Source organism: Chaetura pelagica, unplaced genomic scaffold, assembly GCF_000747805.2.
Source record: "Chaetura pelagica isolate M959 unplaced genomic scaffold, ChaPel_1.0 scaffold139, whole genome shotgun sequence".
Taxonomy (NCBI): Eukaryota; Metazoa; Chordata; class Aves; order Apodiformes; family Apodidae; genus Chaetura; species Chaetura pelagica.
Genome location: NW_009970717.1, coordinates 3,435,822 through 3,450,033, shown reverse-complemented (window position 1 = coordinate 3,450,033; position 14,212 = coordinate 3,435,822). Strand labels below are relative to the sequence as shown.

The 14,212-nt window shown below is 36.7% G+C and overlaps 1 protein-coding gene across 1 annotated transcript in view; it reads right to left on the bottom strand.

The window, feature by feature from the left end:
- CDH8 (cadherin 8, type 2) overlaps positions 1-14,212 on the bottom strand; it is a 142,419-nt gene that overhangs the window by 84,328 nt on the left and 43,879 nt on the right. Inside the window, exon 3 of the mRNA XM_010006185.1 lies at positions 3,693-3,987. Within this exon, the coding sequence (XP_010004487.1) occupies positions 3,693-3,987 (295 nt within the window). The remainder of the gene's footprint in view (positions 1-3,692; positions 3,988-14,212) is intronic.

The following is a 14,212-nucleotide window of genomic DNA, read 5'->3' as shown; positions in this document are numbered from 1 at the left end:
ATAACACAGCGTAATACTAATCGTCTTTGCACCAAGTAGTGGGAGGAAAGCCTTGCAAATCCTTTTGTTTTAGTACGCAAACAAGATTTTCCAGATATCATAAATACATAATTATAAAATAAAAAAACAACAGGCTGGATTGTGGCCACGTATGTGTGGAAACCTCATATATTGTGACACACACACATTGATATATATTACATAAAGTTTGTGTGTACATTGCAGTTTTCACATCCCGACAGTGAATCATTCGTCTTCTAAATAGTCATGTGAAAATGCCACTGACATTCATATAATACATCTCTTCTAGCAAGGAACATAAGATCAGTATCTAATGTACCTATCAGAAAAACTGCATTGTGTGAGAAACTCAACATTTCGGTACAGACTATTGAAAGGTTAATGAGTCCATCTGTACTTTATGCATTGCTTTCTACAGAGGTCCAAAAATAAAAAGCCTTGTTCTGCACCCTCATTACATAAGTAGTATATATATAGTGTATGAGTCCCCCTTCTGTTTCAGAGCAGTCAGTATTGGTATAAGCATTATGAGGAAAGAAGAGGTTTAGTAGAACTTCATTTTATCCTGAATAAGAACATTGCCTGTAATGACAGTGTTGTAGAAATATCAAGGCTGAAATTAGCAGTGGGTGGAGATGTCTTTAAGGGGAATTAAGTAAGTGGATAATGAAGGTGAAATACTCTTAGTGTGGTAAAAAACCCCTCCAAAACCAAATTTGTTTAACTCTGAGAGAGTTTTCTTATAGACCTTATAGAGGAGTTAAATTGAAGAAAGCTAAAATTATTTGTGGAACTCCTTTAGTACAGCTCTTGATACTGCTACCCATGTAGCAGTGTACCTCTTTTAAAAGAGGAAGCCAGTAAAAAATAGTAACACCAATATTAGTGAAGGGGTAACATTCTCATCTTCAGAGTCCTACCCTTGAAATTTGGTTCCATTAGAGATTAAGAAAAAAACTGACTGTATGCTGCACAGATTTTACAGTCACTTGCGACCCTTGTAATGCAATGGCAAACATACTCTGAGTTTTGAACTGGCAGCGAAGAAGTAGGTTTTACTTTTCAACAAAAGAACAGGAGTGTATGTTTGTGCTTCTTGTCCTGGTTTGAGCCAGGATGAAGCCAATTTTTCTTTTTACTGATTTTTTTTTCCTTCAGTAAGCTCTCTTGTAACTAGCAACAGTGTGTTCTGCTAGGCTGATAAGACAGTGGAATGTTTTTCTAACTACTGAGGCTTCAAGGCCGCACCTGCACTCTGCCGGCTCAGACACTATGGGGAGATCTGTGACCCCCCCGTAGGAGGCTGAGTTAGACAGACAGCAAAATTGGCCAAAGATATTCCATTCCATATATCTACGTAAGCTCAGAGGAAGGTCAGAGATCACAGAGGACAACTTCCTTCCTTCTTCTCCCCTTCTCTTCCGTCCATGGCCGGCGTCCAGGGAGGACTCTGTTCATCCATCACCGTCGACCCTTAGGCTCGAGATCTCCTGACCCCCATAACTCTCTGCTCTTTCTCCAGCAGCAGCTCTGGGATTCCTTGGGACTCTTCCCAGTTCAGGGAAGTGCTGTGGGAGTTGCTGGGGTGGGGGGAGGCGAGAGGCTTTTGCCCATACCTGAATATATCTGTATATAATTGTATATATTTTCTTGTATAATTCATTAGTGCTTTAATTAAACATGTGTAGTTTAGTTTTCAATCCAGCCAAGTCTCTCTCTTTTTTCTCTCTCTCCTTCCCTACCTGGGTTGGGGGGAGGGGGGATTGAGAGCATTGTTGTCGGACCTGAGTCAAACTGTGACACTTTTTTAGAGAAAAAGCCTTGAAAACCTGCACCTCTAGGAATGTCACAGAAAAAAAACATGCAAGGTTCAAGGATCATAAGGGATAAATGTGTAAAACATTCATAGTTTCAGTAATAAATGGCAGAACTCTGAGATAATTTATAGCTAATTTCTACCTATATTTGTGTTGTTAGAATGAACTCATTTTGGACCAAACTCTTCCATGCAGCCTAAGAATACATAAAAATGTGGAACTACATGATTGCAGATGCAGGCAAGTGAAGAACTGTTTCTCTTTCCCCCACCATGCCAGGGGAAACAGATGAAACACTATCCCTTTTTTCCTAGAATAAAGCAAGTCCTACTCATATAAGGATTGTCTCACATTTCCCTTCCTCCTTCTACTACTTTCTCCTATTTATTTTTAAAATGTATTTTATTTAATTAAGCTATTTTTTTTTTGCTTAGACCTTGGCAAAAGTATCTTCCAAAAGCAGATCTATATTATGATTGTGCTACTGTATAATTAAAAGTAACTTTAAAAAATTAAACCTATGTTTTGGTAAAAGAACTGACACAGACTTGAAAATTCCCATATCAGTTTCAGCACAAGCAATTCAATGCAACCAATATATGAAAAGCTCTTAGAGAATTGTTGATTTAAAAAAATGAAGCCTCAGGTATCACTGTACAGTCAAAACACCATGCTTAGATTTGAAAATTACCTGGTGCGACTCATTGTACTGAATGTGAGAGAGATGATGGTTCTGGTTCCTGACATTCCTCCTCTTTTTAAATAAGACAGAATAGGCTTTATGGAATTTTTTGAATAGGTTGCTGCTTTATTTTACAAAGTGTCTTGGCACTCCTTCAATTATCTTGCTTTGAAACGGAGACAAATTTCTGAGAAGCACATTATCCTCAATCTAATCCCAGAAAACATCAAAATTTATTCTGTTTTATGGTCAGATTTTTATGTCTTTTGCTTATACTGAATTCTTATATTACTTTGAAATTGACTCTTTTGGTTTCACGGGTCTACTTCCCTTTTGCTTTAGTGACAGCTAAAGATCACCTGTATCAGTTATGTATGTGTCAGTAGGCACTGAGGACCCGAGTATGTAAATATGTACCTCTAAGAACCTGCTTACATATTTTCAAATACAGAACAAACTATGCAAAAAAACCCAAAAACCCTAATATATGAATCCACGAGGAAACAGATTCACAATAATACGACAAAATGAGTAAATGTATTCAGATTATTTCCTACTCCTACTTTTTCTCCCCTTTCACACTATTAATTCTTTTCATAATCTTTATTCCATAGCTTTCTCTGTTTTCCCCTTCTAACTTCTGCACAAATCCTATGCCTAATTGGTTGAGTCCACTCTAGAGTGTAACCATCAATTCCCAGACACAGCATCTTTCATTTCAATGTTTTTGGCTGATTACAGTTGCACTTAGAGGAAAACAAATAAGTATGTATCAACATACTGCAAGCGCTACATCTGTGTATGAAAATACACAGATAATTAAACATCAACAAAACATCAGTAGGATTAGAGTGTCATGTTGGAACAAATCTTGATAAATTCTTCTCACTAAGAATACTCCACAACATCATAAGGGGAATATAAATTTAGCCCATTAAAATGTTGTTGGACAAAGAAAGACACATTAATACATCTGTTAGTCATTTTCTTAGTACTAAGGGACTCTACTATTGTGCTGCAGTTGAAAGCTTTGGCCAAGAAGAGATTTGAAAATATGCAAATTAATGCTAACAACATAATAAATATCTTACTATTCATCGACAACTCCAGGGCATATTAGCATAGTTTAAACTGTGAGCAGTCAAAGTTGGTAGACGTTTAGACATACATACCTACAACAGACATTTCTGGAACCGTAGCATGATATGGACCATCAACAAACTCTGGGGCATTGTCATTGATGTCTTGAACCTTAATAATGAATTCTGAAGGAGGCTCCAGAGGTTTATTTGTGTCCCTGTCAACTGCTTGAGCTGTAAGAGTGTATTCAGCTTTTTCTTCACGGTCAAGCCTTTTCATTGCATGAATGTCTCCAGTCTTGTCATTGATCACAAAGATTGTTCCAGCTCCATCTCCTGACAGAATGTACTTGATTTTGCTACTGCCAGGATCCAGGTCTGTGTGTAACTAAAAGTACAAAAAAAAAAAAAAAAAAAAAAAAAAAAAAAAAAAAAAAAAAAAAAAAAAAAAAAAAAAAAAAAAAAAAAAGGCATTTTAGAGACTGAAATTACACCCAGATCTTCTTTTTGCATTGGTTTAACCATACATTTTGTCAAGCCATTCTTTTGTAATTTAATCTTAGCACCAGTGATGCCTATCTCAGCTTGAATACATGAGTAGAGTAGGGATTTGTATGCATACTAATCAAAAGTGAATGTAATCATAGGCATAATTAGACTTTCTATTTAAAAAGCAGCTGTTATATATATTTTAAATCCCAGTTCTAAAATGTAAATGTCTTCAGAACTATTATCAGCCAAAATGAACAAGAAGAAAACGTCCTTAACCTATTAGATCAAAGGTTGAATAAAGGATTAACAGTAATACACATATTCATCTAGTTGAGTATTTTTAGTTGTTGTTAGAGCTTATTTTAAGCTGACTGAAAATGCCTGAACTCTGGCATCTATTTCAATGTCGCAACAGACAACAGTCACAGAAATTCAGAACTGTATCATAACGCAGATGTTAGCAGAATTTAAGAAAGTTCTAGGCGCTTAGTTCTACAAGCACTTCCTCTGAAAAAGGCTTTGCTTAAGCAAGTTTCCAGAAACATAAAAAGAATCCTTACACACATCTTCCTATTCTCCTCAATGTTCCATGAGAAAAAAAAAACCAACATGTTTAGGTTGTACTTGGTTTTTAAAAAAATAAGAAACAGTATGGAAAAACAGGTTTTCTTCTTTCCTTTGAATTTTTTTGTTAATTAAAAGCCCAAACTGAAGAACACTGGAGACAACCAAAGGACTTCCACTGAATTTTTTGTAGGCTCAGAGCCAAGTACTAAATATCAGATTATCTCCAATAATTTTTAACTTGCAAGGGTGAGCGCACCAATTGGTGGAGCATATGTATTAGTGTAAACACATTCTAAAACACAGGTTGGTAACTTGAATATACAGTAATAGTGCTTAAAATTCTATTTACTATTACATCTAACACACTCAAGATGGACAATAACAAGTCAGTAAAAAAGTAACTTGCAATTACTATTTATCTTTGCCTCACAAAGGACAGTTTGAAGAAAATACGTACAACCTGTTTAGGATAGTTGCAATACGACTTACAACAACCACTACTAGACTTGTTCCAGTTTGCTAATTTTTTTTTGGAGACATTTAAAAAGAAATTACTGCTAGTTATGCATTTTACTTTTCAATTGATAGCAGTAGTTACTAGGGCTCGACTGCATCGCAATTTGATTTAAGAGCCTAGATTAGAATATTATAATAGCTGTGGGAAAAAAGGCTTGCAACACTGGCCACAGCCAAGACACAGGTAAATTTTTATGTCATACCACCAGTAGGCTCTGCAGGTTCTTTAGTATATAATTGGTTACATATCTGCAAATTTGCTGCTCAGGAATAAGTGCTTAGAAAACTTGTTAGCAGCACCTTTCAAAAAGGAATCTCAAACTGTTGCAATGAGCACAGCAAAGAACAGCAGTCATGTCTGATTTTCCGGTTGATCTGATTTATAATACATACAAGAATCCTAGGCCATCAGTGTACTTTCTGCTCTGCAATAACAGCAGAACTCCAAAAAGGTAGCTTCATCTTCTGGGTTTTGCTGGGCAGCACATTATTACCATACCATTGTTCTAACCATTTTTTTAAAAGCACTTCAACTGCCTGTCAATAAGAATGACTCACTCCAGTTCCCCTTTCCTTCCCATCCCACAAGAACATACACATAGACATCAAGTGACAGCTGAGTCCTTTTTTCAAAAACTCCATCTGGTTTTCTTTTTGTACTTGTAATCAGCTTTTACATGAGAACAATCAGCATAATGCACATTACCTCAATTTAACATCACTCTTCAGTTGGTTGGACTGCAGTTTTGTCCGCATAGGATGACATGTTAATACACCTTTTTTTTAATCTTAAAGATCATTGTCATTATGAACAGGAGGACACTCCATTTAAGTGTCAGTAGCTTAAAATAATATTTTCAGGGTCCCAGAGCCAGTCAAGATCGATCCAAAATCTGTGTTATAAACAAATTGTTTATACTTCAGGCATCTGTTTGACCCCTGAATAAAATGAGACTGTTAGTATAATCTCCAGTGTAAATTATTAACCAAAAGAAGTTATGGGTCCTAAGTCAGTTCTGGAAAAAAGAAGTAGAGCTATAAAACCTTTGCCATGCTAGTAAGATACCAACAGTTACAAAACCAAACCAAACCAAACCAACCTTAAATCTATGATTAATATGAATTGCTTCCTCTAATACTTTCAAGACCTTTGTCTCAAAAGGACGAAATAGATATTGTTTTTTGAAATACTACAAAATGAAGGGCTAAACATTAAACAAAAGAGCGGAAGAGTTAGAAGTATCTTATAATCTTAAGAGTAAAAATGAAGTCTGATTAGCAGATCAGGTTTTTTAACCAAAGACCAATAGTGGCAAAAATAATAGCAATTTTTTTTTGTTGTTCCAAAAAATATTTTTCAAAAATAATTTCATTGTTTGGATATAGAATTCAAGCATCATCATCTCCTTAAATCACAGAAAGCAGACTCTTTTTTCCAAGTAATATTTCCTCTCTTTTACCAGATGTGAATGATAATTTGCAGCAATAGTCAAGCTTCAGCAAGCTGTGTTCATGTGAAGGTAAAAGATCATTAAACACATAATTGTATAGGGTCTAGGTGACTGACAGAGAGGCATACTGAATATGATAAATGAGTATTGGTTTCTGGTGAGAAAGCTTCACAAACGTTGCACATGTGAAACTGCTTTCCAAACTTGTAGCTTTATTTGTTGTGGCTGTGCTTGAAGGCTGACCTTATGTTTTACAGAGCAATACAGGGAAATGTAACAGTAATTTCTATTGAAAAAAGGAGACATTGATAGTCTATGTCCCACTACTAGACAGCATTCCAAAACAAACTGAAAAGCATGTTTACTGGAAAATGTTATCATGTTGAGAGTGACTCAAATGCACTCCCTTCATGTGAGATTTAGTTAATGGCTTCAAAGGAAGTGAAATCTTCTTCCTCCATCACTGTCCTGCTTGTGATGCAAATATTTCTCTCTGTTAAAGTAGCAGATGCAATCCAATCACCCAATTTGTGTCTGGATTTATGGCAACAGGAGAGGTCTTCTATCCTCTCCTAGTTTTAATGGTGATGCAGATGCCCTGTATGAATACCCTACTAATGGCTCCCATGAAGCCTCAGAACAGGTCTGGTCTTAAATAATGAATGGCATTCAGAATGAACCCTCTGAGCACCACAGTTCCTAATCATTATGAATTCCTTTGCTATTCTATTTTATAATACAGATGATAATCAATGAAGCCAGTATTGATTGAAGCCAGTTTTACACACAATGTATTGCCACAAATCTAACATTATTTTCACTAATAATGAATGTATATCTAAAAGCATTGTCAACACACTATTCAAATATAACATATATTTATAGTCTCCCATATACATACATTACAAACATGCATAATTACAATCACTGCAAGAGTAACTTCAGAGATTAAAGTTATTCAAAGAGCATCTATACTCTGTAGATATAGAAGTACTACTCTGCAGTATCACAGAATCACAGACTCTTAGGAGTTGGAAGGGACCTCAAAAGATCATCTAGTCCAACCCCACTGCCAGAGCAGGGTCACCCAGAGCACATCACACAGGAACATGTCCAGGTGGGTTTTGAATGTCTCCAGTGAAGGAGACTTTACAGTCTCTCTGGGCAGCCTGTTCCACTGCTCTGTCACTCTCACAGTAAAGAAGTTTGCTCTGAGGTTTATGTGGAACCTCCTATGTTCCAGTTTGCACCCATTGCCCCTTGTCCTATCACTAGACATCACTGAAAAAACCCTGTCTCCGTCCTCCAGACCCTCACCCTTAACATATTTGTAAACACTGATGAGGTCACCCCTCAGTCTCCTCTTCTCCACGCTAAAGAGACCCAGCTCCTTCAGCCTTTCCTCATCAGGGAGATGTTCCACTCCCTTAATCATCTTTGTGGCTCTGCACTGGACTCTTTCAGGCAGTTCCCTGTCCTTCTTGAACTGTGGGGCCCAGAACTGGACACAATATTCCAGATGTGGCCTCACCAATGCAGAATAGAGGGGGAGGAGAACTTCCCTTCACCTACTAACCACACCCTTTCTAATACACCCCAGGATGCCATTGGCCTTCTTGGCTACAAGGGCACAGTAAAACACAACATGAGCTTATTACTGATATCAAATTATCCTGTTTCACAGATACTTGTTCATCATATTTTTAACCACATTTTCTTAGCATATACTTGGTTCAAAACTACATATGAAGCCAAGGACTTTATGTATGGACGAAGCCTGGAGAAGATCCAAGGTAGGTCTGTGAAGTTCTTTTGCAATTCTGAGTAGAGAGAGAAACTTAAAAGTCTCTTCTGCAGATGGAAACTATCTCATCTGTTCTCAGCTACCTGGCAAACCAATGGAACTCAAAACAACACCTTGCTCAGCACAATGCATTTCATGTTCAAGCCACATGTTCACCATCAGGGAAGTACATCATGTACTTGGGTCTGGTCCACAACCAGAGCGAGGAGAAGGTTGTTGACTGGCCTTTGTAGTAGGATTGGGCACTTCAAGTCCTCTCAAAGTATGTTGTTAATGCACAACTTGATACAGACTAGTCCGTAATGAGATGCATCATCAAAGGAATGATTTATAACCCCCATTTCCTCATGTTAGTAAAAAAGCAAAGACCTATCAATAATTCACAAGAGGGGGAAAATCTACATATTATGAAAATGCTCTTGGACATATTTAATTAAGAAAAGAGAGGAAGGCATTATGTACTCAAGTTTTTATCTGAGTTGGTTATAAGGTAATTAACTCATCGTCATGTAATTACAAGGGAATTACACCTCACTTCTTTCAAGGGAAAAGGCATAATCTGCCCTTAAAACTTCATATTAAAATTTGCACCACTCTGCTGCTTCCCAACTCTGGCATTTTTTTACAGGATTAACTGGAGCATCACTGATTTTCACCTTATGTTACACAGATACACACAAAACATATCAGCCAAAGCTTAATGTTTCCAGTTCTTCTAGTTTTGACCTATATCTTGCAAAAAAAGTCCTCCTTATCAGGCAGGCCCCATTCAACAAACTCAGAGAGAATTTTCAGCTTTTATGACTCTTTTGCAAAACTGCTGGGTTCTAAAAAGGGCTCTAAAAAGCTCTAGATCATTCTCTGAAAGTATGGAAGGATTTTAGTGACTTTTACAATAATTTATACTTACCAATGCTTTAAAAAACTATAATGTACCTTACTCATTGTTTGTTTCTTTTTGTATGTGACTTTGTAGGGTGTTTTCTTTTCCTAAAAATATGAACATCATTAGGTATTAGAGAAGGTTTTTGTGCACATTGTTTACATGGTCTGACACATAATAGACAAGAAACACATTTATTGATGACCCAGAATTTAAAAAAATAATTCATAATTAAACTAGTATAGATAAATTCAATTGCACAATTAATAAATTTAATGTAATTTCTGGTTAATAGAATTTCTCATTTTCTCCACGGACAGGCTGGTCCCATGTTAAGTAACGATGCACTATGGGGAAGTGCAAACCCAAATATTCTGCATTATTATTCAGGGTAATGACAAATTGGGGCACAGATTTGATGTACCTGACGTAATGTCAATGCTTGGAACACTTTCAGAAAGGAAACAGACATGTCTATGGATGACGAAGATTTCAGTTAAGATATGAGAACCAGGTAACTTGAAGCCTCTGGAGTAATTGTCAAAAGACATTACTCCTAACACTTCTCAGCTGCAGTTTCATAACTATATTCAAAGAGAATTAAAGCAATAATATCACTCTAACACTTGCATTTAAGAGTGTAATCTCTGCTTTTGTCTGCCTCAGTTTCCTACCATATCATTTGAGTATCTTTGATTCCAGATGGTTTCTTTTATGTTTCTGTTTATTCTTTGCTACTGCTTTTTTATTCTATTTGATTTGCTAATTTTGTCTCTGTTTATATTCATACTGCAACTGTGCACAAACTGCTTTTTACTGCTTACCTTTTGGCATCATCCCACAATACACTACAGTGAACTGTTGTTTAAAAACTGGAGACAAGACTGGGATCCAACAATCTGTTTTTCTAATTCACTGATTATGACCAACTGATACAAGAAAAGAGTTCATGAATGTTACTGAATCTTGCAAAAAACATCCATACCATAGAACTATCAAAGCCCTTCCTAAACAGCTCTACACACATATTTATCTCCAGTTAATCACAGGATTAATTTTTAATTTGAATTGTTATGTATTGAAGTTTGTTCCCCCTGCCAGGAAACTCCCAGACAGGGAGGAAATCATGCTCCGAGATGCAATGTCTTCCCTAAATCCACAATTCCATGTTCATCTTCAGTAGTTGTGGTGACTACAAAAGTAATTTGTTTCTTTGCTATCTGCATTCAAAGCATGGCCTCAGGTTAATTTTTCTGTATTCATTTCTTACATACCTTGCTTCTGTATCCTTATGTTGAGCCAGATGATAGCTAAGCTTTCATGTTTCCCTAGTTCTAGCCTTGGCCCTTTCCATTTGGGAATACCATCTGTCTTCCCTTCTGTCCTGAGAACACCACCACCACATATGACCTGTGTCCCACCACAGCTTGGACTGCTGCCTTTAGTCACTTCTTTCTGCAGCTATTTAACGCCCAAGTGTCCTGTGTCAAGTGGCCCCAGACGGCTGGCACCTTTTTGTATTTGGCTTTCTGCCTAGCTTGGAGTTCATGTAACTATTTCTGAACTCAGACTGCTGTTCCTTTCCTACTTTCCAGCAGACACTGCTCCTGTAAAAAGGTCTTATTTTTTTTAACCCAACTGTTTCTGGTATTTGGAAACACGCAATGAAATTATGTCATAATGCCAAGGAGGAATTATTTCCCATCTCGTTTACTTCTCTATTATTTACTGTGGTTTGCCATAGGAGATCCAAATGCTGGGTATAGAGTCTCAAAAATTGCACATAGTTTTAGTCTTGTAAAACATATCCCATCTTCTGTGACTTTATGGGGGAAAAAATGTATCTGTCTGTCATTTATTGTTTGGGGTAAAGCACTTATATTAACAATTTCAGTGCTTCAGGGATTATAATTAGGAGTATCTCGTGCTCTCGTCACTCTTTCAAACTCAGTGAAATACCAGTAAAGTAATTTATGCTCTCCTCCATCTTGTCAGTCTCAGATACAAGCTAAGCTCTAGCCTGCAAGATAGTGTGAAGTCTCCAAACATGCCTTCAGAAGACTGCTTTCTTTTGACTGTCAATTTCTAGTACAAGCAGAGTCATTCTTGGGGCTCCATGTTCAGTATAGACCAAAGACAGGAAAAGATGTAAAAAAACATAAGCAATGGAAATTTCCCATTCAACGTGCTAGCCAGAAGCCTGGCAGTTCCTATATACCAAATCCTGTTCTTTTGTTCCTTTAATCTTCATCTTATTCACAGTGTTCTGAGGTTTTTTTCCCATGTTGTTTGAGCTGTATTTTTTCTTTCCTCTTCATAAACTTCTTATACCTTGCTAGGTTTCAGTCTCAGGCAGAGAGTACATTGCACTTGAGCACTAAGACCTCTTTGTGTTTTTCAAATTATTTTCTCAAGTGAATGTCAGAGCAATGTCTTATAATAAATTTTCCTAGGATTGCAGAAGAGGAATAAAAAAGTTAATCACTACACTACCCACAGCAGTAATTTGACGGCTGCTCACAAAATCTGTCAAAGTAGACAAGCTATAGCCTAGATTGGCAAAGGCAGAAAAAAGTACAATAGGCCAGTGTGGTCAAAGGCGACAGAGTATTTCTATTTCTATAAGCATATTTAAGTTGTCATGATTTTACCATCCTTCAAGGCTCTGCTTTCAGTTGCTTTCACCACCCTGATCATGCTTAGCTCATGATGATTAGGAGGATCAGAGAGATAATATAGTTTACTTATCTTCCTTCTTAATCAAAGAATTCCAATTCCATTAAAAATGTAATATGTCATTTAATAATATTTAGTGAAACAAACCTGAAAGCATTAAAATACCTATTTTTGAAGGTAATTTTTCAAACTTAAGATGACTTCTTAACATACTTCAGTGTCTGAGCATAAGGAAGTAAGTACTGTCTAAAATCAAATAATGTGTAAAGCTGGCAGTGCAAATAGAAAGCTCTTTTCTAGCAACTGGCTGTCAAACACATCTACAGTGCCGAAATATAAACATCAGCTATGCAGCCAGCTTTGAGCTAAAATTGAAAACTGTTGAGAAGGTAACTGAGTGAAATAAAGAGAACTGAAAAATTGAATATGTACATGTCGATTATCTTATAAACTATCAGATTACATTTGAGAAGATAATTGCATGCTTACACTAACCTGTGAACTGTGCACTTGGGTAAAGTATAAATGTTTTCTTACTAAAAATGTTTTTCGAGTTACTTGAAATATGAAAATAAACACAGCTAGGAAAAGCTACAAAGCAAATTCCTTATGCCATACATGTCAAATATAACAATAGTTCCTCAGAGTGACTATGTTTGCAGTTCCATAGTAACATCAGTGTCATACATTAGAATAAACAGATGTAACATGAGGATAATTGGATTATTTTTCCCCATTTTCTTGCAGTTAGATGTTTATTAGGGAGAACTCATGCAGAATTGCAAGTTATTCAGAAGAATCTAGTTCAAACTAGTTACTATGATTTCCTGCAGTTTCATGAGAAATTATTTGCCACATCACTTGTGTGGTTTTCAAAGCTTCCTAATGTAATTTCCCATGCATTTCCACTAAGTCATGCATTCCTGTGAATTTCTTACTGTCTGACTCACAGAGGTTATGTCTCCCATAATGCAATCAATTTGCAGTACCATTACATTTGAAATATTTTTAAGCCACCAGAGATAGATCATAGCTTCTGCTTTTGTTGATGCTTTTCTAGGAGAATTGACAGAGAGAACACAAACCACTACACATAGCCAGTATTAAATATGCAGAAACAAAAAACTGCCCACTCCAGCAGAGTTTGATATTTAGTAATGTATCATACCTCAGATTCTCTAGCAACTTGTATCAAGTCCTGCAGTCCCCTTCTCAGTACCTATGCATACTAAAGCCTCAGTGACAATTACCACTTTCTTTGGCACATAAGATAACCTGACCTGTTTCCAAGGATGAAAAAATAGTGGTGCTATGACTGTGGGCATTGTTAAAAGTATTTGAGTAATATGCTCTGAACACCTACCCTACCTGCGATTCAAAACATTCCAAATTTGGGGTCAATATCCAGCCATAAAAGAAACTGGCTCAGCATGAATGCAGATAAATTGTATACAAACCAGTATCTCAGAAGCTGTAAGTGTGTAACATATGTCAATCTCAAATGAGCCAGAATCCATACAGACTTAGCAATGATTTAGTCTAGACCTTGATCCAAATTGTCTGAGCTCATGGTGAAGACTACTGTGGGAGGCTGCGGGGGACATCTGTACTAATTTAATGATGCTTGAATCGCTGTCTGTTTTCTCTACCCACACAAGCTTGGGAGTGCTCAGATCCCTCTGCGAGCACAGAACAGCTAAAACCCTATATGGTTCTTGCCCCATCCAGCTGTTATTTGCATTTCTCTACCAGGACATTCTTAGAAAGGACAGGTGACCAGCTATGCTGCACTAATACCTTTTGGGGTTGTGAGTAGCAGAGAAGATGCACAGTACACATTAGATTGAAGTTAAGAGGCAAAGAAACATTGTGATTTCTCAGGATCTCTTTTGAGATGATACATGTATTCCCCCCTCCTTCAAAGGACTTGGTATTAGGTTGTACACTGGAGAACGTAGAGGCCAGAAAAGGAACAGCAAAGAAGAGAAACAGCTCTGTAAGGGAGATCCCTGAAGATCTCCAAGGACTCTGCTGAGTTGCCTCTAATAAAATGAGCTCAGGTACATATTTGAAGGGCTCTAAAACACATACACAAAAAGTAAAATCTCACAAACTGAAAAAAAAATAAAAATAAAAATAAGAAAGAGGTACAATATTGAGAATTGAAGTTTCTAAATTATCCAAATGATATCCTGGACAAAACAACATAAAATCCAAATATCTT